The sequence below is a fragment of the Anas platyrhynchos genome, chromosome 3 (assembly GCF_047663525.1).
Source record: "Anas platyrhynchos isolate ZD024472 breed Pekin duck chromosome 3, IASCAAS_PekinDuck_T2T, whole genome shotgun sequence".
In the NCBI taxonomy this organism is placed as follows: domain Eukaryota; kingdom Metazoa; phylum Chordata; class Aves; order Anseriformes; family Anatidae; genus Anas; species Anas platyrhynchos.
Genome location: NC_092589.1, coordinates 115,710,690 through 115,735,967, shown reverse-complemented (window position 1 = coordinate 115,735,967; position 25,278 = coordinate 115,710,690). Strand labels below are relative to the sequence as shown.

The 25,278-nt window shown below is 41.4% G+C and overlaps 1 protein-coding gene across 3 annotated transcripts in view; it reads left to right on the top strand.

Annotated features, from left to right (window-relative positions):
* Positions 1–20,542, top strand: part of ADGRF5 (adhesion G protein-coupled receptor F5) — a 38,345-nt gene extending 17,803 nt beyond the window's left edge. For 2 of the 3 annotated variants that reach the window (XM_027455349.3, XM_027455351.3), the window contains 19 exons: positions 55–106; positions 712–882; positions 2,142–2,309; positions 3,220–3,347; positions 3,857–3,915; positions 4,568–4,710; positions 5,207–5,419; positions 7,093–7,326; positions 8,058–8,219; positions 8,339–8,557; positions 8,860–9,078; positions 9,159–9,311; positions 10,852–11,039; positions 12,026–12,199; positions 13,038–14,402; positions 14,978–15,019; positions 15,121–15,180; positions 18,289–18,373; positions 19,514–20,542. In XM_027455349.3, the coding sequence (XP_027311150.3) occupies positions 55–106; positions 712–882; positions 2,142–2,309; positions 3,220–3,347; positions 3,857–3,915; positions 4,568–4,710; positions 5,207–5,419; positions 7,093–7,326; positions 8,058–8,219; positions 8,339–8,557; positions 8,860–9,078; positions 9,159–9,311; positions 10,852–11,039; positions 12,026–12,199; positions 13,038–14,402; positions 14,978–15,019; positions 15,121–15,180; positions 18,289–18,373; positions 19,514–19,590 (3,912 nt within the window). In that variant the 3' untranslated portion in view covers positions 19,591–20,542. The remainder of the gene's footprint in view (positions 1–54; positions 107–711; positions 883–2,141; positions 2,310–3,219; positions 3,348–3,856; positions 3,916–4,567; positions 4,711–5,206; positions 5,420–7,092; positions 7,327–8,057; positions 8,220–8,338; positions 8,558–8,859; positions 9,079–9,158; positions 9,312–10,851; positions 11,040–12,025; positions 12,200–13,037; positions 14,403–14,977; positions 15,020–15,120; positions 15,181–18,288; positions 18,374–19,513) is intronic. The other variant, XM_027455352.3, reaches the window with a different exon arrangement.
* The last annotated feature ends 4,736 nt before the right edge of the window (positions 20,543–25,278 follow it).

Here is a 25,278-nt window from a genome sequence, read left to right as displayed (position 1 = left end):
TATATAATATATTATATATAATATATTATTTTTTTTTTTTTTTTTTTTTCCTAGGGGGTAGAAGAAGAAAGCACCCACTCAGAGCCGCAAAGGCAGAAGCCAAATGGTATGTGCATATTGGTGTGGTAATGTAGCATGTTTCTGGTAAGCCAAGGGTGAAATCACCATGCAAGGGTGAAATCACAGCACTTTTCAAGGTGCTGAACTGCAGTCAGTAAGGAGAGTTAGTAAAGACACAAACCAAAGTGGAAAATTCTGTCTGGTCATAACTTGAAATACATGAGCCCAGGTTCTATGCAAGATGAAATTCATGGCATAGAAAAAACAAACAAACAAACAAACAAAATAAATACATAAATATGCCTCTTAGCAGGACATGTCACAAGACAGTCCTTTGTGGCTTCAGTTCATCAGTGACAACCTATCTGCCTGCTGACTCAAGGGAGAGGAGGGATGAGACAGCTTTTCTCTGTATATATTATACCATTTATATTGGCTTCCTATTGCTGTGAGACCAAAGAAATCTGACTTTTGTCAGACAAGTAGGAGATAAAACTCATGCAGGATATCTGCCGAGTAGGAAGTTTCCCCAAACAGAATGCCATGCTACGCTGCTATTGCAACAAAGAGCCCAAATGCCAAACTAGAAGCCACTGATTTATGATTTGCCCTCACACACAGCTTTGCAGTGTCATGCTATTTCTCTTTCAGTGCTGCTTTTCTACCTTCTGCCTCCGGAGCATACCATTGAGATTGAAATAACTCTTAGGAATCCAGATTTGTTCTCGCTAGTCACACAGTACTACAAATGCCAGAATCTTCAAAATTCAACAAATATTTCAGGTGTAGAAATGAACATTTCAAGCATCAATGTTACAGCAGGTGGGTTGGTTGTTTATTTTTCTATTCTGGCTGACATGCTTGTTTGCCAGTATGTGGTCTCTCCCAGTTTTAATATCCATCACACTTAGAAATCAGCAAAATTGACTCTGCTGCCTACTGAAACACCCAGCGAGCCCAAAACTCTAGCACACAACATCATGTTTTGTTATCTGCACCCCACCACTCCTCTTTACATAATGTTGGCATTAGGAGTAGCCCTGAATGCTTTTCTTTTCCTAAGGAAAGGACAGAGCCAAAGGAAGCCTGAGCCAAAGAATTTTGCTCCAGTTTGTATAACAAGCAGTCTGATTTACTTTCAAGTTTCAGGAAGCTGCAACAAAGGTTATCAGACTGTTTACTTCCCTCTGACTTGCATTCGGAGTGTAAATCACTGTAAGAGGCTCCTCTGACCCTGACAGAGGCAGGCTGTGTGAGCCTCAGTCTTTTACAGATATAACTCACTAAACGTACTCTTACAGGGCAAAATATCAGACAGATTTTATTACCCGAGTTGTGGCTGTAAAACATCATGTCCAAGTGACTAACACAGCAGAGAATATACGAACACACCAAGCATTTACAACAGCAGAGGAGGAGGTTTTTTATCTTTTCACTGGCACAAGAAGCGGTGAAAGGAAGCATTCTCAAAGCAACAGAGAAACTGATCTTTCAAAGGCCTTGAGGGTCGCATGCAATGTGTGAAAATCGCTTTGTTAATAACTTGCTTTGCTTTGGCAATAATGTCGCCCTCTCTTATGCAGCATCTGTCAGGGCACAGTCAGAATGACACAGCATCTCACTAGCCACCAGGCCTATGAACGGCCATTACATAGATTTGAAGGATGCTTTAAATTATTTAAATTAGGTTTAAATGTCTATAAATTTGCTTTAAGTCCAGGTAATATAGAAATATCCAGTCTTAAGACTACCGTAGGACCTTGGACAATATGTCAGCTCAATTTTTTGGATCAGGTCTCACACTTCTATTCAATTACTTAAAAATAATTTATCAGACTCATTGTTGTACCAGTCTGGTTCCCATTTCTGGTTATTCAGCTTAGATTGTTATAGTAAGATTTGCAAGGCCTCAGATCATCATCCTTACATCATTCAACTGAACTCTCAAGAAAGGCAACATTTATTTGAGACCACTAGCATAAAGATACAGAAGGGTAAATATATATCGTGCAATGCCTTATGCCATTACATGTCAATACATTTACCACTCTTATGGTATTTCTCTGTCTGTCTGATACTAGTTTGTCCACCCAGTGATGAGAACGTGAGCTGTTGTTATTGTGAAGCTGGAGTGTACAATGAATCAAAAGCCTGCTCTCAACTCAGCCTACCATCCAATCAGTCCTGTGGCTATATCAAGGATATGCCCTTCTATAGGTTTCACTGTGATCCTGAGCCTTGTATTGGAGGTAAGGAGAAATAGTGCTGAAGCTCAGCATTGTACAACCCATGTGGTGCTTAGAAGCTGGTATAGTGTTAAGGGTTTGATAAATCAGCACCTCATCTGGCTAATGCATGGCTTATGCATGTGAAAAGTCTGTAGAGATGCTCTGGATCTCACTTTTCTCTGTGATGTGGGTCCATCCTGATGCAAATATTTGCAGATGATTAGTGCCATGCTGGAGCTCCAGCTCCTGCAATCCTTCACATGCCTCTTGGGGAACTTCAGTTTCCACTGAGCAAAGACAGTTTCATCTCCTCAGATTTTCAATAGAGGAACTCACAAATGTGACCAACATGTTTCATATATCCTCCTTCACTGCATGGTATGGGCATGTCCTTAAGCAGATCCAGCTTAGAAAGTTGCAGTAGTTTTATAAGCATTTTTATTTTCACTTCTTCATGTTCCTGGGTCTTCACTCTGAATATCACCTTTCCACAGTCATCAAGGATTTTTTCCATTAATTTCTGTGAGGCAAAGGAGGAGACTCGTCAAAGTGTAATCTTTGCTATGTATAAGTTGAGTATCTAGTCAAAATCATTCATCTAAACTCCCTCTATAACTGGAGCAATGTAGTGATTCAATCACTGTAGGAAAACTATCACCTGAATATATCACCGCCTGTTGATAGTCTACAGACTAATTGAATCTACAGCTTTACATTAACTGGAGAGGGGCTCTAGATATTCAGCAGATTCCGAACATCTAAATGAGATATAGAAAGTTAAGATAATCTTAAATTTCCTATCATACAGACAAATCTTGGCAAGTAGTAAGATTTAAGCTTAGTGTTCAGTTAAAAGACAAAGCTAAGAAAATACTTTGTAATTGTTGCTTTTGATTATTTTCTATATTTATTCTCATGCTTTTCCTTACAGACCCACATTGTACGGGAGAGCCTGTTGATATTCATATGTCAGTCACACTTGACCAAGCGTTTTCTGATGATCTCAGGAATTCTTCTTCAGTATTATACAAAAAATACAAAGATGACTTTGAAAATGCGGTAATGACTTTAGTTTTATATCCATGAGGGTACAAAGTCCTCTAAGAAATACAGTATTTACCCTAAGCCCCAGCATCTCAGCATCTTAATTGTTGCTATCACTGCCTCAGTGCAGAGCTGTGAAGTAAGCTGGACTGGTAGCTACAACGGGGGCCAAAGCTCACCTCCACTGAAAAGCAATGACAAAATTCCCTCTCGTTTAATATGCAGGAAGACAGAGAAGTATTTATAAACCATTTGCATCAAAAGTGTGAAAAAAAAATAAATCACATTGTCAGTCCCTGCTTAAATCCACACAAGTGCATACAAAATGAAACCATCAACACAAATTTATCCCAGTGACAGTAATAAGAGCACCAGGCCCATTCTGTCAGATATGCTGTACGCTATTCCTCATACCAATGTTGAAAGGAGAGCTCCTTATTTTAAGCATGACTGATACGATAAGCATGACTATTTAAGACTGATATACTGAAGGCTCATGCCATATAATATGTTTTTCTTTACAGTTTCTTCAGAGCTACACATGCTTATCAGGCTTTCTATCAGTAACAATAATTGGTTTCAGGTAAGTAAGCAATTTAATTTTTTCCTGGAATATAAAAAAGCTTTCTGTCTGATCTCCATGAGGAGATACAGGTCAGCAAAAGCTACATTCACTTCAATTAGAACCCATGTGCAGTATGCACATATTAAATGGTACTGTAATAGCTGCACAGGAAAAAACAACCTTTAGCATGAAAATAGGACTGTGGGTAAAATTCAGTATCGTGCAAAAGTCCAAGAAACATAGTAATTCTCAAGCTGGGTCAAATCCTTTTTGAATTCCACCCAAAAGGGGGAAAATGTTCAAATAAACCTATTGGCATCTCCCAAACCATCAGGAAAATGAATTAGTAAGTTGATTCTGGATTGGATCTGAATAAAAGAGATACTACTTAAGTATCTCTTAATACTACTACCACACAAATTTAAATGCCTTTTAGATTTTCCAATTGAAATTAGAACAGCAGACCAAGGAGATGTCACATAAATGTGTTTTTGCTTTGGGAAGAGATGTCAAACAACCTTCCTGTATGCCAGAGCAAATCACGAGTCATGACAGGAGTCTTCATGGGTTTCACACCTTCTAAGCCACACAAGATGGGTCCCACAACATGGAAATATACTAGTATGCAAGCTGATAATTTATGATGCTTCTCTCATTCTGCTTTGTTCAGGCCTGGAGGTATTTCTGTGGACTACAACGTAAAAGGAAGAGCAGTAACCTTCAGTGAGATACACTATTCCAACTCACGTGTACCAAAATTCCTAAATCAATCTTACTATCTAATACCCAGCTCCTTCACAACAGAAATAACTAGTAAGTTTAAAGCTCTCTCAGTATTTCCTTTCAACCTTTTTTTTTTTTTTTAGCTTTGCTAGTCTGAACCGTGTAGCCACCTTATATTGTTGATTTTTCAGTACCAGACCTTCAAAAACTATATATTTCTCTGTTTCTTTTCCTCCTGTGCCACCAAAGCTTAGGACTTCCATGAGATGGCCTTGCACACAGTACAGGGACTACTCAGAGGGCTATTTTAACCTGGTTGCTTCTCCTCCCAGTTTTTCTACACAGAAAGAAGAAGTGGTGATAACACTTCTGGCTGTCTGCATAAAACCTTCTGGGGTCTTTGGCTGACAAAGACATTAGAAGAATATGTTGTGGGAAAATGTCATATCTTGTATGAGAGATGATGCCCTGCAACTGACACTGAGCGTGTAATGGTTGCAAAGCGCCTAGGATTCCCACAAGATGAAAGACACCATATAGATGCTGACATGACAATAATGCAGAACATTGCTCTCTGTCTTCCCAGATGAGACAAAATTCACTGTGAGTCCTGAGGAGATTTTTGAAGGGGACACAGTAACACTGATGTGCGAGATAAATGCAGAGCCTGGGAACGCAGCCTGGTATCACTCCAATCAGACCATCTCAAACAGCTCCCAGCATCTGCTGAAGACAGAATTTACAACTGGAGAATTAAAATCAAATCTTACAATTACCAATGTTACAACGAAGGATTCTGGTATGATTTTCTATCATTAAAACAGCAAATGCAAATCTCTAGTGTGGCTAATTCTACAAAACTCAGAAGAATGCAGTGAATGCATTTCCCTAGAGTGAAACTGAAAAATATACTGTCCCTCATAATTTTCCTATTTTGGGTTTTGGTTTGGTTTTCCGTAACTATCTACCTACTGACTGGCAGTGCCAGTAAGGTGTAAAAAGGCTGAGGTGACCGTATAGGCATGGATATTCCCAGTGTCAGGCTTCACTGTCATATCACAGGAGTGGTTACACAGATGTGAAGCCTTCTCCTCCTTTGTATGTGGTAACTGAGGTTGTGGCTGAATTTTTTTCCTTGAAGGTCCTTGTCCTCTTTGCAAACATAAGCTAACATAAGAGCTTGGAGTTACAGTTTTTCTTGTGTTCATGTTTAGAGTTTTTTGAAAAAAAAAAAAAAAAAAAAAAGGTTAAGTCAGCGGCATTTTGCTGGGGAGAGTTGCTGGGGAAATTTTCATGTATTATCAGAGATTTGACTCAAGCTCCCACTCAGTTCATCTTTTTGGGTCATAAATTCTACTTTCAACTTCAGAAAGGGTAGCCTTTGGCCACGTCTTTGGGTATACATATAAGAGATAGGAGCTGTGGGCTCCAAATGGCCTTGGACTAAGGATGTCCTGAACCTTGGCATCTTCATTCCTTTAAAAGTGGCCTACTCAGTAGCCTATCCCAATGGAAGGGGTACCTATGTACCTAAAACACAGAGGAAATTTGGGGCTGTGACTGCCCATTTCAAAAGGAAACCTGGTTGCATCCAAGGGGCAAGTGCCTAAGAAAGAGGTGATTCTCCCACTATATTTAGCATTGGTGCGGCCTCACCTTGACTACTGCATGCAGTTCTGGGCTCCACAATATAAAAAGTATGTTAAGGTCCTTGAATGCACCCAGAGGAGTACAGTGAAGCTGGTAAAAGGGCTGGAAGGCATGTCCTGTGATGAAAGGCTGAGGACACGTGGTGTGTCCAGTGTGGAGCAGAGGAGGCTGAGAGGCGACCTCAGTGCTCTCTGCAGCCTCCTGAGGAGGGTGGTGCTGGCCTCTGCTCCCTGGCTGGGCATTAGGAAAAATTTCTTTACTGTGAGGGAGGTCAGGCAGTTGGACTCGATGGTCTTTGTAGGCCCCTGCCACAAGAACTATTCCATTCTAGCCTAGTCTGGTCCAAAATGGCCAATAAAAAGCTCTATTTGGCAATACCTTCTGAGAAGCATAGGTGCCCACACTCAGGTTACCAGATGCTGTAGAGTCCACCTTGGACACCAAAATCTCGCCGATTCTGTGTAGGAACATTCTGCAGTCAATCTGTATTCTTACCATGATGTATTGCTGATAGCTGGACTCCAGGCAATACTCAGATCACCATGCACCAACTCAGTCCCAGAGCCTTGTCCTCTTCTCAAGTGCCATCAGTACTAAAGCTTCATACTCTGAATACATTTGGCACCAGGAGACTGCAGAGAACCTCTTACAGAGAGACTGTAGATGACCTCAGGGCACATTTTGATCAGCAAAGAAAAGAGCCACTGCAGAGATGAGACGTGAAAACTAGATGCAAAGTAGCTTTCAGTTCGTAACTCCAAAAGTAGCGGAAACAACTGCAAAATGTGTTCTCAATGCTAAAATATTGTTGATGATTTGCAGGTTCCTATACGTGCGTTTTCTCAAAAATCAGTGACTATTACAGGCTGACGTACAAAAGCATACAAGACATAACAGTATCTTCACTAAGCATCACTTCATACTCAAACGACATGAAAATTAGCTGCAACAGTCCTGACTTTCAAGCAACAAGTAACTTGCTGTTCTGTTGTTTAAACATATACTCCACATCAATTAAGAGTGGCTGGAAGTTAAATGGAATAAACCCTACTACAGGTAAGATTAACAAAAGATTGTCTTTCACCGGCTAGGTTTGTTTGTTCTTCAGAGAACTCCCCCTGCTGGCAGCAGATACCCCAAAGGCCAAGTCCAACATGAATACAGGGTATGCTCCAAAGTGGGGGCCAGGTAACAAACTGTGGGATTCTGGGTGTCTCCATGCAGTGCGCAGACATTGATGCTCAAAACTGTGACATCCTAGTTGGAAACAGCTGCCTAGACCAGCATCACACTGACTTTTTCCAAAAAGCTTACTTTTGCATTCTCCATCAGCTGTGCTTTCAAAGACAGTGGTGAAATCCTCACCTGCTGTAAGGAACCGTTTTGCCTTTGATTCCCCATGGTTAGGCTTTCCCAAAGTAACCTTCTTCCTGATTTACTTACCATCTTTACTAAATATCGCAGATAATGAGGCCAGGCTGAACCAGAATAGCCTTAATTTTGGCTTATCCTGAGGTTTACAAGCAATGTTGTGGCTCTTGGTTAGATAACTCTTGGTGTAAGTGCCCAGCACAGTGCTGAGAGCATGGCTTCAGGCCTTTGGAGACCACGGTGAGTGTTGCCAGAGTAAAGGATTTGAGTGGACTTTAGCACTGATGAGTTAAAAGTTCCACACTGTGAAAGGTTACATACAAACCTACAAGGTTTTCCTTAGCTAGTGTGACTGCTTGTGATTTTGAGAGCCTTGGACATCCACAGCCCTTCAAAGAACATTTATTTGTCTCTAGGAGCCTCCAATGACACAAAAAACTGCACTGAATATGAGTTCAACATCACTGAATCACTATGCCTACCTGAGTTGGCTACAGTGATGACATATACGTGCGAGTTCCAGACTGGACATGGTGCCAGGGCAAGTCAAAACATCACAGTGACATACTCACGAACAGGTAAGAGTCAGGTAGCACGTAAGAGACCATCAGTGGCCTGTGTGGCACATGCCATTTGCAAACAAATGATTGTAACAAGAATCCCTCAGTAATACAACATTTATCTTGTGTTGTTTCAGACTATGTAAGAATATCTTCGAGTGTAAACACATCAGTTTCTGAGGGAAAGGAATTCAACCTAACGTGCAAAGGTGATGTGAAAAATTATGACAGCATTATTTGGGAAATCCAGTCTGGAGATAAAATACAAACAGTAGAATGTGCTTCGTGCATCACAACCAACAAATCCATAGCCACATCTGTGCTCTCAGTGAATGTTGCCACTCAGGACTGGAATGGTGAGTGAACATGGTCTGTACCAGCTACAAAGGCAATGAAATCTCTGCACCAGACCATTTACAGCATCTCTAGCCCAGCAAATCACTGAGATGCTTGACCATGGGTAATTAACTGTATATATGTGTGTGTGTGTGTATTTATATATGTATAAATGTAAAAGAGTTAAAATTAAAGCTGCTGGAGGACAGCAAGACATAATGCTGCAAACACTGTGAGTGTTCATTAACAGGGCTCAGGATCATGTAATAGCTGAGGAGCACTTCTGTTGACCCAAAAATGTTTTTTGTGTTACTGCTTTCAGGCACCTACATCTGTACTTTCTCCAATAAGTCTTCGAACACTTCTGCCAATGTGACTGTCAATGTTATTCCCTTACCTCTGACAACGAACATCTGGCTAGACCCCATTAAAACATCTATACAATGCAAAAAGTCACAACACTTCAACTGCTGCATAAGTGCTAACACCATGGAAGATTATACTGTTACATTTGTGGTTCAAGGAAAAGAATTTCAACCTGGTAAGAATAAGATAAGCTTGCAGAATCACTAGCTGATTGGCCTAAAATCTGTGTTAACTTATTTTAAACTTTCCATGCAGAAAGAAAGAACTACGGAAATTTCTTGTGCTACTCATACAATTATAACGAAACAGAATGTGGAAAACAGCAAAATTTCGAGGTGTATTACAGGTTTGTTAACGGAATGAAACAGGAGGTCAAGAGTCAAAACATACAACTGAAGCTGACACCTGGTAAGAAAAAAGTCATTGTTTAAAGCTGCTAAAAGGAAAGCCCGGTATCCTTGTTAAACCAGATGCCATGAGTTTTATCACTGGTGACTCCTAACAGGAACAGATTTTGTTAGCCAAGAATTTTTTTTCTCCTTTTTGACAGGAAATTTTGGAATGCAGAAGAAAATAAAAATTTTGCTGGTATTTTAGACACACACAAAAAAAATCTGAATTGTTTTGTCTTCACTGTATTTGACAGTGGTCCCAGCATGTTCAGCCATCTTCTGTCCTTACCTCCCTCTGATGTAGCCTGCACCACCAAGCTTCATCTCCTGTGCTGCAGTGCAGTCATGCAGCTCCCAGCTGGCACCAGCAATTTAGCAAGGGTAAAAGATCGCAGTGCCTCAGGAAGAAGTCATTTAACTTAGGAGGTCAGCTTGGGGGATAGCAAGAATGACAAGAATGACAGCCTCCTTGAGGTATTACAGAGACCAGGGCACACCAAGCTTCCAAGTCAGCTCTGCGGGAAGTACTACATGATTAGAATTCAACATGGTTAAATCCAGTTTTGATGTTTTGGTCTGTCCAGAGTTTGGCTATTTCGGCTCCTTAATCATTAATTGGTAAGAAAGAAATGTTAGAAACCCCCTACTACAGAAATTCCATTTCTTCCACGGTAGTGGTGCCTAGCGTGGATCAGCCTATCTGGCCAGATTTCACTCTTAGGCAATAAACATGTAGATGCTCTATTTGCTTTCATTGGCAGCTACTGTGCCCAGTCAAAGCCAATTAGCAGACACATTCATCAAAAATGTGCTAAGGCCACACTATCAAAGTTTTAATGAATTCATTGTTAGTGCTACAGCAGAACTGAGTCCCTTAGCAGAATAAACTCACCCTCAGGCTAGAGATGGTCACAGATGTACAGAGAATTTAGAAAGTGGTCAATATAGTCCCAAGTCCAACGCTATTATGGACAAATCCTAAAACTTTAGGCATTGGTCTGGTGATTGGATTCAGTACTCAAAAACAAGGGGCTTTATCTAATTTTATTTTTCATTTCATGAATCCAAAACCCTGGTTTGAGAATTTAAAATCTGGTGTTCTTTTCATCAGGTTTTGCCTCCTGTTTTTATTTGAGTTGTAAAAGCTTTTGAGTTTGAAGCATCTTGTCATTAGTCCCAGACAGAATCAGCAAGCACCTATAAATGAGGAACCGGTGTACAAGGTCCCTATAAAAGTTTCCTAACTCTCAGAAAGATTCTGCTTAGGCCTTGGAAGAATATTTGAAGATATAAATTAATTTTCTGTACTACTCTTATTACGAGGACAGTAAAGTCTTGGAAGTTGTTGGGGGGAAAAACAAACAAACAAACTAACTAACTAACTAAAAAAAAAAAAAACTTTCCAAGACATATACCCAATGAAAGGTCATAATTAATGAAGAGAGCAAGCTGAAATCCTAACTAATATAAACAATTTGGAACTTCAGTAGGTCACAGGTCTGATGAGAGGTAAATTATTCATCTTCATGCTTCTCAATGTCTTTTTCTTGATACAGAAAGCAACATTTCCTGCACAGAAAATTTTTATGGAGCGGAAGAGGACAGATTAATAAAGCCATGCCGTTTGTTAAGTAATACTTTTATCCGAGGCAATGAAATTTACAAGTGCTACAATAAATTATGGATACCGGAAAGGAATAACTGTGTGTCTGAACAAATAAACAGCCTGCTGATTAGAGCAGAGGTAATGTGAATGAGTTTTTATGAGGCTGGGGAGAGGGGCTAGCTCTAGAGAACAGATATTTTTTGTTATTACTTAACATCATCTAAAATGCCAGAAGTTGTCAAAATACAAGTATTTAATTAAATTATCTTTTCGAAGGTATAAAGAATGATTGGCTAATCCTACACAGGCCAGGCCCAGTTCTCTGGCCCAGCAGGCATGTGGCACTGCATGGCCAACAGCCACACACATGAACACAATCCTCAGACACAGGTGGTCTTATCCACAGCGTCCTGCCCTGTCCTTGGATGTTTCCTGACCCATGTTCAGGCACGGCCATGGTGGACGCTGGTGGGCACAAGCCCCAAAATTGCCACAGAGCACACTAAGGCCGTATGGGCAATTGTGGGCTGCTACCCCATCCCCAGCCCAGTCCCAGTTTACTACATCACAGTATCGCAGTATCGCAGAACAGTTTGGGTTGGAAGGGACCTTAAGGATCATCTAATTCCAGCCCCCAGACACGGACAGGGACACTTCCCACTAGGCCACAGCCCCTCAGCCACCACACTTCTCAGATAGGTGCTGGGTCCTGGTTTTCAAGCTAGGTGTCCTATCATAGTGCTCTTTGCTTCTACGGACCATCCAGAGTCACCCTTCTCTCAGTGAGGTTAGATAAGAACTTTTATCTTTCTTTTTAATAAATTAAAGCAGAGGTACAGTGACTCAATAATAACATATTTTCTTAACCTGCTGGATTATTCCCTCATGGAGCTTGGGTCCAGGCCAACTATTTTCTCCCAGAAATTTCTAGGAGCAGTCTGTGAGTTAGTACAGACAAGAGATCATGCTCACTAGGCATTTAGGATACCCTAGCAGAGTTTAACACTATGACCAGAATGACTCTGGTTCTGTTTATCTTATTAGTACAGGTGTAGCCATTATGAAGGAGGATCAAGCTCCAGGCAAATTGCATACATGTGATGCACTGTTATCTTCTGTTCCAGTCTTTGGTCAACAGTCCTGTGGCAAAAACAGAGCTACCCATCTTTCTTCAGCAACTCCGGAATGTGACAGAACTCCAGCAAAATGTCAATTCTTCTGCAGACCTAGCTGCAATTGTTAACATCCTGTATAATATCTCTGCTATCCCAGCAGATGCAAGCAAGCCCATTATCGAGGTAAGGTTTTATTTTAAGGCTTACCAATACTTAACAAGCCCTTCAGTCTCTTTTGTCAAAGAAGGTGATATTCTCCCTGAAGAACTTTCATAGTTAGTTTCAGGAACAGGAGGGAAATGGAGGAGGTGAAATGACCTCAAAGATGAAATGGCAGCAAAGATACAGATGAGTTTATGAAGAGTCACAGTGATGAAGACTAGGAGCTCATGGATGAAAGAGAGTACTTTGTGTTTAGCAACTAGAAATGTTCGAGGGATGCTTAAATGTCTCTACTATTCAAAGTTAGAGGAAAGTCCAAGGAATGATGGAGCAGAAGCAGGAACAGAAAAAAATAAAGGGTTGAAATAAGGATGGGGAGAGTAAATTACAGGTGCCATGATGAAGCAAGGAATATCAGTTGGATGTTACAGCAAATGAATGGCAAAACATTGTAGGACTGCTTGGAAGCCTTGGTTGTCAGGTATAGAGGAACAGCACTGCTCTTCTGAGAGCAGAAATGTACAAAGGGACTTGATGTTTTCTAACTGCAGAACAGTAAGTGAGACAGAGAGAAAAATCAAAAATAAGACAAAGGTTGAGGCCAGGCAAAAAGGCTGGAAAAGAAAATATATTGATATGTAAAGAAAAGCCAAGACAAGTAAAATCTACTTTGGAAGTCTTGACTTGAAAGCAGGATATGCAGAGGAGTAATAAATGTACATGTAGGTTTCATATGGACTGAGCAAAAGAAGAAAAGGTTTGGCCTTTTCAAAAGGCAATTCTAGAATGGTGCAGAAATCATCTGAACTAACAATTTGTATGGGATTTCAGTTACAACATTTTCCTTCTGTTTTTACAGGCCTTCTTCTCTACAGTGGACAATACAGTTAATGATTCCAAAATGGAATTTTGGACAGAGCTGAATAATGAGAATGCATCCAGCAGTTCTCTTTTATTGTATTCAGTAGAAAGATTTTCTGAGAATCTCCAGCCAGTTAATAATACCTTTCCTAATGTCAGCACCAAAACTCTTGAGCTACAAGGTATGGTTGTCACAGAAAACAGGAGCACAGACTATAATAAGGACTTCAACAAAGTAGGAAACCTCAGTGCTAATGTGCTAATTGAGAAATCTGTGACTCTACCCCCAAACTCAACCATTGTCAGTGTGGCCTGCTCAGCAATTGGACAGATTTTGCCTAGGAATGATAACGAATATGTGAATAGCTTAGTGGTAATAACAACTCTGAGCAGCGAGAGACCCCAGAACTTCTATATTAATATGACCTTTCAAAAAGCAAACATGTCTCTAAAGTCACCCCAGTGTGTCTTTTGGAACTTCAGCTTCAATGGAAACAGAGGAAAGTGGGATAATTATAGTTGCATATCAACAGATAAAGAAGGTAACGTTACTTGCTCCTGCGATCACTTGACACCATTCTCTATTTTGATGTCACTTGAAAACCCATCTTCCAATGCTGCTTCAGCGTATATTACCTACAGTGGCCTGGCCATTTCAATTGTGAGTTTAGTGGTCTGCATTATAATTGAATCCTTAGTTTGGAAAAATGTAACAAACAACACAACCTCCTACATGCGTCACATCTGCATACTCAACATATCTACGTCACTCCTAGTTGCTGACATTTGGTTCATTGTCACTGCTGTCATCAGTGAGCAAAAGTTACAGAAAAATAGAGAGATTTGTATTGTGGCCACCTTCTTCATCCATCTATTCTACCTGTGTGGCTTATTCTGGATGCTCAGCCTTGGCCTCATTCTTTTCTACAGATTGGTCTTCATCTTCCATAACACAAGTAAGACCATCCAGAAAGTATTGGCATTCTGTCTGGGATATGGGTGCCCCTTTGTCTTTGCAGTTATTACCATTGCTGTCACACTGCCACAGAAGAATTACATCAATAAGGATGTCTGCTGGCTCAACTGGAAAGACAGCAAAGCTCTCTTAGCCTTCATCATACCTGCCCTGGCTATTGTGGTCATGAATTTGTTTATAACTGGAGTTGTTATAATAAAAATACTAAGACCAAACATTGGGGACAAGACCAACAAGCAGGAGAGAAAGACGTTGTTTCAAATCGGCAAAAGTCTGGCCATCTTGACACCACTGTTAGGCCTCACCTGGGGATTTGGTGTTGCCACCATCATGGACAACAAAAACGAAGCTTTCCACATCCTCTTCGCTCTGCTCAATACTTTGCAGGTGAGTTACACATATGCATGGTTTTGTTTCGTCAATGACCATTTAACATGTAGTGACATTCTTGCAGTGCTGTGTTATGAGAAATAAAAACAGTTTGTGAAAGCTCAGGTTTGCATTATATGTCCTTAATCCCAAAGGGCTCTTTGGGAAACCCATTGCAGGAATTCAGAAGAATCTCTTATTCTAAGTTGCCTTAAGATGTGCCTTATGAATAAATCTTGCATAGACATAACTTCTAATTTTGGCAGTAGCTTTGGGGAAAACTTCTATCCTGAAGATTAGGAAAATAGCCCTCTTATTTTCAAGTGGGCAAGCTTCAGCATGTCTGTTGTCATTTACAGTGCAACTGGGAGCATCACATCATGCTCTTGCAGGTTCAAGTGACGAGGGAGTATAAACTGCCTGTAAGTCAACAGAACCAGCTGAGTAGTGCTAATATGAAAGAGAGGAACTGACTAAAATCCATGACTGAGAATTTTTAATCAGAGTTCAGAGTTTAAATAGTCAATATGAACAATGTCTGTGATACTGCAATTGAAAGGTTGGTGTTAAACATATAATTTTCTGTCTCCCAGGGATTATTCATTTTGGTGTTTGGGACTCTCTGGGACAAGAAGGTAAGAATTCAAAGTATTTTTTATATTGTGTGATAGATATTGTTGTAATTTGAACACAATTGCTGTATTTAGTAATGGATTTTTCTTTCTTGAACAAATAGATAACAGAAGCCCTACTGAAGAGGAATTCTCTGTCCAGATGGAGTTCACAGCAAACAAAGGTTAGATGCTTGACCTAAGAGCATATTTCAACATTACTGTTGAATAGGCTAACATTCTCCAAGTGTCTTTTAAGTCTAATGCACTTTATATTCTGAATTTACTAGAATTGGTCAGAGAGAGAGAAGAAATTAACAACACAAATATGAATATAACCCTTTTTTTCAAAGTTCATTATTTCACCTGTAATAATTGATCAAAAATCAGAAGGAGCTTGGTGCAGATTTGATCTAGAGCAGCATATAAAAACATACTGAATTCCATAATAAATAAACCACAAAATGTACTAAAACTTTAAGTTATAAAACTGGAAGATTCAGTGGCATCACTATTTATTCACAACCTAAGATAAACACAAAAGGAACTTCTTGAGGCAAGCGCCCTTCAGCTGTAAGTAGGAATGGATGTAGATGTTGCCACCTGAACTTTTAAGAGAGGTGATAGGTAAACCCACACTTTATGCTGAGAACAGAAAATGAGAGGAAGAAACAATCTTTTGTCAAATTCATGTCAAAGTGCAATAAACAATCAGATTTCAATGAGCTAAAGATTGCACAGAAATGAACAGGATTCTGTATCCAAGTGGCCTGGACACTCTCCTAGAAGAGGAGAGACTTGGGTCCCAAACCCGGCAAATTTCTGCATTGAATCCAAAATATTAACTGACTAAAAAGAGAAATAGTTTTACAAATAGGGGCTGGATCCTTAAGGAAGTTCCTGTAAGGCTGCTCTCGTCTCTGCAGATACTTTCTCTGGCCCCACTGTCTCTCATATTCCTCCCTGCATAGAAGCAGAGCTCAAATGGAGGGACTGGAAATGCCTCTGCTCAGGATAGGCATTTATATTAAAGGGGGAGACCAGTTTCACCCCTACCTTTAAAAATAAATGCTTGCACACAAATGGAAAATGGCTGCTGAGTAAGCAGCCTTCAGATTATTACCCTCTCCTGCTCTGTCATGTGGATATCAATGAAGTCACATCAAGAAGTCTGAGGTCTATCAAAAGATGGGAAGATAGCTAAAGGATACAGGATCACAGATTGTGTTTTCCTCAATCCTTCCAGTAATGGGGAGAGATGTAGAAAGTGATAGGTGAGTCCAGGTCTTCAGTGGCTCCAAGACTGGTGCGTCTGACAGAGTTTTGAGTTTTATAACCATGGAGGAGTCTTCAAGACAAGAGGTCTGCTGCAGCCTGATGGGATCCAACTATCTTGATGGGGAAAACATTTCTTGTCTCACAACCTGGCAAAACAGATTGAAAGAGCCATAAACTAGGATCAGTGGGGAAGGGGATAGGATTAGAAACACTCAGATTAAGCCAAGGGATGTTATATTGCCATCTGAGGGTGGCAAGGCAAATGGGAGCAGATACATCTGAAATGCTTTTATATCAACACACACAGTATGAGGAACAAACAGGAAGAACTGGGAGCTTTGGTCCTTTCCCAGAGTTATAATATCATCAGTATTAGTGAGACTTGGTGGAATGAGTCCTACGACTGGAGTGCTGGGATGGAGGGCTATCAGCTCTTCAAGAGGGTTCAGCAGGGCAGGCGAGGTGCTGTTGCATTGCATGTAAGGGAGAAATTAGATTGTACAGTTCTTGCTTTTAGTGATGATGGAGTAAAGAACCTATGGGTGAGGATTAAGGGGCAAATCAGATGTCTTTGTGGGTGTCTACTATTGACCGCCCACCTAGGACAACAGCACGGATGACTTATTCTGTAGGCAGCTAGGGGAAATCGTGGAATCGGTTGCTCTCCTTATGGGTGAACGTACATAAATTAAGAATATCATATTGCCATGACATCTGGCACATCAAGGCATCTTGTCATGTCAAGATAAGACATGAAAGATGCAGTTTCTGCCCAATATTTTTTCATATAGGATCCCCAGAATAATCCACTTTTTTTTTTTTTTTTTTTTTTTTTAACTAGTACTCCAAGTTTTCCAGTGTTTTCTGCAGGATTATCTCAGGGAATTCATACCTAGCAACATCTCCTAATGCATTTTTAAAGTATTATTCCTTGTCTCTGCCTTGAAAATGCCATGTGCTGGATGTAGTGCTATTCCAATTGTGGGAAAACAATTCCTTTTCCCCAAGAAGCTGGTAGGAAAGAAGGAATAACTTGTACAACTACCATTAGGGATGGCAATTTCTTCATTCCCTAATGGACATATCCAACAGAATAAAGTAGAAAGAACAAGTTGTTAAGCCTTAAGTTGTTAAACCTCAGTTCATGAATTCATTTGAAACAAAATCTCTCAGGGCAGACACTTCCAACTCAAGCTGACACTGTAGAAGCTGCCCCCTGCAGTGGGAGCTGACCTATTCCCTTGGCAGTTCTGCTGAAAAGGAATAAATAAAGCATGATCAAAGCCTTTGATCAAATGTTTTAGATGTGTTTAATTTACCTTCTTTCTCTACCATTTTATTATGTAGGTGACAATGCACAAAATTGCCTAATTTCCCCCACCATAAACTGTCAGACTGAACAGAGAAAGATGTTTTCTTTTTGTTGTTGTTGTTTGTTTGTTTGTTTTTCTTTTGTTTTGTTTTAACATACCTCTTCCAGGAACCCCATTAAATTCTCCAACTATGCAAGATCTGAAAAAGAAATGTCTTTCAGCAGCAAAATCTCCCTTCCTTCCTTCCTAACTGGACTGTACAGAATTGTATTCCAACGCCCTCTAGTGTGCAGAGTTAAATTTGCCTTTGATTATCTCAGCAGCTTTCAATGGGCATCACCAAGTACATGTATATAAATTTTAGCTTTACTGGCTACCTTAAGGTATATGCTCCCTAGGGTAAGGGACCGGAACGCTGTACCATTTGACATGGACAGACTCTGGAGCTTAAGCTGTGTTCCCTGGCCAATTGTTAAAGACAGCCTGTTACTTTTTGTGTTGTTTATTTTTTTAAAGTTCCTATAAATCTCCTTCACCGCCATCATAAACATGAAAATGGGTGAACTCAATGCCAAACAGACATCTAACCTGCCCCCTGCCTGTACTACTGAACAGCTTTTAATTGTGGCCTTTTTCTTCCCTCATTACAGCTACAAAGAGTGTTCTAGGCTTTTAACAAAAAAATCAATTTCTTTCTCACAGTCAACCTCCCTGATCTTGGTGTCACCGATGTTCTCTATGGGCTACCCACTTTCAAGAACCTTCAACAACTTATGTGGCAAAACAGGTATGTGACAAGAGCTCTCTCCTACTGAACTACTAGCAAGGTTTTGTCTGAGTTCCCATTCCCAGGGTCTGTCTGTCCCAATACCTACCAGTCCGTCCATCCATCCATAGATGGTATTTCATCTTCTAGTGCAAAGGAACTTTAATTACACAAGTCATTGGCATCACTAGCATAATTGTTCATGATTGCAGCATAATGCTAGCAGCGTAACTGTCTAACACGAAAATATGAATTAGATGTTTCACCAAGTCTAAAAGCCACTAACTGGGCTGTATTTTGAGCTTAATGATGTCACAATGCAGTGCTCCTCAGTTAAGTATTCACACAATCCTCACCACCCTGGAGCTTGGAATTTTATCTCTTCAAAGGTTCCCTGGAAGTCATTCTGTGGATGTCACCATTTCAGTTATGATTTTATTTTGCAAGAAGCATTGCTGAAAATACACATAATTTTGTTCCTGAATGGGTGACCTTTGTATCCAGTCATTGCTCAGAGGAGATGGTGGCATTTGGTCAAAGTGGGTTTTAAAGGAAGTTAATGTAAGCAAGCAGCTGTTTTTTAAGGGTCTGGTAATAGTCAGGTACAGGAACAAGAAGTTAATCTCCAGCTCTGTTACAGTGCAGTAAATTTACATCCTCACACTAACCAGATACAGAAGCCTCCCACCACAAAAACGGCATGTGTCTACAGCTGCCTTCCACGCTGCCACCACCTACAGCTCCAGTATTATTAGCACTGTGCCATGACCTCTCTTCCATGCTGTCCTTCAGGGCTCTCTGCACCTGGGGCACCTGGGTCTTACTTTAAAGCCTTTTGGACACAGGAGGGAGGGAGCTGGGATTCATTTTGGGAACATATGTCCTAGATGTACCCCGATGCTCAAGGAAGACTACTAAGTCCCTCCACGTGTGTGAGCAGTAGCAATTTTACTGCTGTGTGGCACGATGCTCAGTTCAGGCTGACATACCGTGGATGTGTCACCAAGAACACTGACTTCTGTGGTCACCAGCATTGCCGTCATCCAGAAACAGAAGCCAGCATCAGGTCATCAGGAAAGGTCTAACTGTCCTTAACTCTGCAGTGCCGAAGTATCTCACACCGTCTGTCCTTCTGTCTAATCGCTGCACTTTGTTTTGCAGGAAAATACACAGTATCTTCTTCAGAGCCATCCAGCTCTTCTGAAAACACTTCCAAGTCATATTCTTTGCTTAACTGAGGCATTGCAAACGCTAAACTATTTAACTGTGAAAGGAACTCTGCCCTTTCCAAGACACACACAAAGAGCGTCTGTGAGTCGTCAAGCAGTGGACTGCTTCCCATTGACTATACTGTGCCTTGGTGCATTCTTCTGGAATAATCCTTTCTGGTTAACGTGTAAGGCAGGGAAGCTTTGTGAGGTGGAATTTTAGAGGGACTGCCAATAACAGAAGAAATGACAAGACGTTTGAAGCTTGGAAGGATCAGAAGGCCCTCAAGTGCTGGTAAAGACATTGAAGAATCCTTGGCCTTAAAGAGGGTGCTTAGCACTGTGCAGTACTGAGCCATGAATCGCAGTGCTACTCACAGCTGTTGTCCAGCGGTTTTTGTATTTCTTCTACCAAATCTCTGAATGATTCCAAAACCCTGTGAATTTAAACAAGTACCCCATAGCTTCTCACCTACCCTCCTATTAGAGTCTGGAAAGCTATCGGGTATGATGCTCTCTCATTTCTATTGAAGACTTCCTGGAGCCAAAGACTCACAACTGAGAAGGCCTATTTCAGATTCTCACTTCTGACTCATAAAAAAAAAAAAAAAAAGAAAAAGAAAAAAAAAAAAAAGAAGAAGACTGTGATGATTCCTGTGTGATTTTCTTTCAGATGGGATGTACTCGAAGCTCTGTGGCACTTTTTAAAAGGAAAAAAAGCTTTATATCTGTAATTATAATTGTCCTTCCCTAGATGTAATGTGGCAAGAAAGAGAGGGTTGCTGCCCTCTGCCACAGAGGGTGATGCAATTATTAAGTGTTTTGTATGCAAGGAGTCTCTTTTATGAAGTCTGTATTTTTGGGTCTCCTTCCAGAGGAGAATCACACTCAGAGGGCTCAGAGAGTCAATTCTGCAATGAATATAAACCAGCATGTGCCAGGTAAAATGAAAGGTTTTATATAAATTATTGCTTTAACACTACGTTTGTGGAATCAGTTATTTCCAAGCCTGTATGCCTTTAAAGGCAGGACTCTTATTTCAAGCAGAGGACTGTGAAATAGCCTGCAAATTATTTGTAGCACACACAAATGTTACAAAACTTACTGTAAAATATGACAGTCATGAAGATATAAATTTGAGGCCAATATCAAGTACAACAGTCAGGTGGTACAGCCCCATATGCCCCATTTGGCTCCTAGGGAACCAGGCCTATGTTTACTGGTGGTGAACTCATTCCCAGGCCATTGGTGTTGACCAGGGTGGGAAACTTGTTGCTTACTGTTACAAATGTGTGAGGGATTGGTATGGGTAGGTGGTGAGGAATGAAGACAACAATCAAGCATCAATCAAGTGTATTATTTATACCAAAAGCAGTTTTTCATTTGAAAATGTAGTTATTAACACTAAAACTAGAATGCAGTTAGAGACTAAGAAATGTTTGAAATCCAGAATCTCCTTGAAATATATAGCCAATGGAAACTTGAAAGTCAGACCTTTGCACATCATTCCAAGCAAAATTTGCCTTTGGACAGCCATTCGGTCTAAGCCACTCTGTAAGGAGCTTGTACAGCTCTGATCTGCTGCAGAAGCCATCCTCTCTCAGTGAGTCAATTGTCTCTTCATAAATGGCAATGCACAAGTCTCTGGAGACAGTACAGTCCCACCACACTTTATTTCTGCTGATGTTTCACCCCTCAGATTTCATCACACATCCCAAATTAGGCAAGCCTGGGTCTAGACTGTATGTGAATGAAAAATCAGGATGTGATGCTGAGCTGTCTGGCACTGACGGGCCATCTTTCAAAGGTAAGATCCTTGCCAGCATTACAAAAAGCACAACAGTTTGTGAAAGAGAAATGACTAAATTATCTGTGCCAGTTTTAAAGACAAGGGGCCAAGGTTTCACTTGTATCTATGCATGGATCATGGAAAATGGGGAGGAAATAAAGGACAGAAGTGAGTGCTGAATGGAGGAAAAGCAAAAGGAAAAGAAAGGCAAACTCATGGCAGCAACCACACTATCCCCTTCCTACCCTCTCTCAGTAGCAAGAACCAGGTCTCTGGCAAGGACAAGGTGGTTCACCAACAGCTTGCTCACCGCAGGAATCTGGTATTTTGGTCAGCTGGCTATTTTTGGTCAGCCAGCCCCATCCTTCATCCTGAGTCCCCTTTGTCCTGATCAAAATTCAACCTCCTCCATACACACCATCTTCTGAAGTGAGGGCTGCCATGGCACTTGTTTCCTGACAATTGCCATCACTCTTACCTCCTCTTGCTTAACCATAAAGCACTAAGATAAAGTGCATTGTAACAAAAACCTACCAGGGTTATCTCATCTCTGGAAAACATGGGGTCTCTCCCCTACCTTCTTTAGCAATGGATCAGGACAAGGCAATACCTTGGCACCTTCCTCTGATTTATTCTATCTCAGGAAAAATAGTAAAGGATGGAATTGTGACATACATGTTTCTGAGTAATAGACCTGCCTTCTCCCATACTCCCTGCTCAGAGTTTTGGACTGTGACATTTGTTGAACAATTATTACTTATACATCAAGCTCAGACTTCACCCTTCATTGCTTAAAGACTTTATGAACCCTCACAGAAGCACATAATGGTCACGTCTGGAAGGGACTGCTAGAGGTCATTGGGTCCAACACCATGCTCAGTCTGGGACACCCAGAGCAGGTTGTCCAGCACCATGTCCAGGTGGCTTTTGAAGATCTCCAAGGAAGAAACTCCACAACCTGTCTGGGCAGCCCATGCGAGTTCTCCCTCACCTACCCAGCACAGTATTGCTTCCTGATGCTTAGACAGAACCTGTTGTGTTCCAGTTTGTGCCCCTTGCATCTTGTCCTGGCACTGGACACCACTGAAAATAGCATTGCTTCACCTTCACTGCCCTCCAGATACTCACCTTCCTTTACCTCCTTTCAAATATTTATATACAGTGATAAGATCCCTCCTTAAACCTCCTCTGCTTCAGTTCTCTCAGCCTCTCCTCGTAGGTGTGCTCTTATCCCTTGAACACCTCGGTGGCCCTCCCCTGGACTCCCTCCAGTATGCCCAGGTCTCTCTTGTACTGGGGAGCCCAGAATGGGACACAGCACTCCAGCTGCAGCCTCACCAGTGCTGAGTGGAGGGAAGGATCACTTCTTCTGACCTGCTGACAACACCTTGCCTAATGCAACCCAGGATACCATTAGCCTTCTTGGCAGCAAGGGCACGTTGCAGGTTTCAGGTCATCTTGGTGCCTACCAGGGCTCCTAGGTCTTTTTTTGCAGACCTGCTTTTCCAGCTGGGTGGTCCCCAGATAGTGCCCAGTGCCATACCCTCAATATGAAAAAAAAAAAAAAAAAAAACAGAGTCCAGGATGACTATACACACTACAGCACTCCATGAAAATCAAAGTACCTCAAAACTGGGGTTTAGTTGTTAGGTGTGCAGTTATGAAACCTTATTTTTTTATTTATTTATTTTTATTGGACCATGAACTCTGGTGCTGTCATGGCTCAGTGGTCTGACCAGAGCATTTTCTTCTTATGCTGCCCCAGGAAACATGTTCAGGAAACAGCTGTGCTTGCCCACCGTGCTGGCCAGCAGCTGGTAGGAAACTGGGTGTGCTGCGGGTGGACAGAGCTGAAAAGCAGAACAACTAATGGTCCTGCTCTGCCCATCCCACCTCAGTGGCACCTCCAGCAAGCTCCACTGCTTGTAAACTTGCAATAAGAGCCTCCTTGAGGTTTTGGTCCTCAACACCTAACAGGATTCAATGCTGTTGAAAAGCCATGGTGTTGACAGGCAGATTCACCCCTAGACCATGTGATTCCTTGAGTACTTTCCTGTTAGAAAACCATGGTATGGAATATGACACACTCTACACAAACTTTGGAATCATTGCTTCTAAATTACACCCTCTTCAAATTTTATTCAGCTTTTTCTTTGGGATAAGTGCTGCTAATCCCTCCACAGCCTCTTCCTGGATTTTTTATTTTTATTTTTTCCCCCTGAGGGACAAAGTACAGTGCAAATCGGAGCACAACAGTTTGTGGCGGACCCACAGAGCCCACGGCCTGTGCTGCCATGGCGCTGCCTCTCCTCACACCACCAACCACCAACCCCTGAGGCAGGAGGGTGGCAATGGCCTGTCATGGTGTCCCTAGGCCCTGCATGGTGTGACAGGAAAGCAGTCGAGAAGTGGCATGGCCTGAGTCTGCCGGCACTCCCCTTGACACACCTCACATATTTTTGTCTCCGGGTCACTTTTTGGTCCCCAAGTTCAGACAAGCTGGGTGCCCCCAGCCATCTCCACACATTTCGCCTCACCCTCTCACCCCATGCGGCCTGTCCTGCCCTGGCTAAGTAAATGAGGCAGGTTCAGATCCACAAGTGATGCCATTGCTGATTTAAACACACACACACACGCTGAATTAAAAATAAAAACCACCACAAAAGATAGGACAAGCTCCTCTTCTTGAATATAATAGCCATGACATCCTGGGGGGACCCAGGACATCCCTGGGGGGACATCTTAAGTTTGGGGCTGGGAATCAGCAAAGCTACACCTGCTTGCTTCCCTGCTCAGGAGGCCTGAGCTGTGCCTTTCCCTCCTCTTCCTGGTTGATGAGGGGTGGCAAGCAACAATGCTGACAACAGGGACAGAAGGTACATGAGTCAATTGAAATACAGGCACACTGGGGAGAGGAACTACCAGAAACAATTGCACTTAGCAGCTTGCTTTTTGTAAAGTTCGTATCCTATGGACTATGTGCAGCATTTGCACTCGAACTGCAGGAGTTCCAGAAAGCTGCACTTTGCTTTTGACTGTGTTGCTCTCATCCATTCCTGTGCTGCTTTCCTGGATCCACTGAGAAGCAGCAGCAACCAAACATAAGAACTGCAAGTTTGCATTAAAAATGGTTTAATAACTCCAGATTGATACTCTTACACCTTATATATAATTATAATGCCTTAATTTAATACACAATGATTTGGTTGGTTTGTCATGCCACACAGGACTGGTGTGAGCATCAGGACAAAGCCAAGTGTAAATATAAGCAGCAACCAGCTCCCCGCTTACAACCAACTGTCATGAGAGTGTATTTTTTCGTTAGCTGCCATCCCTTATGACAGGTATCTGATAAATGAAAGGGTAGCTTCATCCTCTGTGATTACTTATCTTTTGTACTCTGAACATCTTTTGTTCTGCTTTTTGAGAAAACCTGGGTAATAAAGTTTCAAGTGCAGAGTCCTACAAAGCAGAGATCTTGGGACATATTGGATCACTGGCTTCCTGCCATCTGCAGTAAGGCGTTAACACATTATCCAGAAATCTCCAGTGTCACAGACCCAGTCTTCATTTTCATACACCCCAACCCTTCTCCTTGACTTGTGAGGCAATTATTTCTAGAGGGCTGTGAATTTAGTGGCAACCACAATAGATCCTGTCCTATGATAACTGCTGCTGTGCTCCAGTTTCATCCAGTGCCTGCATGAGAATTTTATAGATGTTTAAAATAACTTTAAGGTTATGACCAGACAATAGACTTACACTTGAACAATTGAAAAACTTATGTTGCAGGATTTTCTAGAAAGACAACTAGCTTTAATATGAAATTATTTCCCTGGTAGAGAACTAGCCAAAAATGCGTAATAGTAATTTACTGTGAATTTTATACAATAGCTACTCAGCTTTTGTAAATCACCATAGCTTCATGG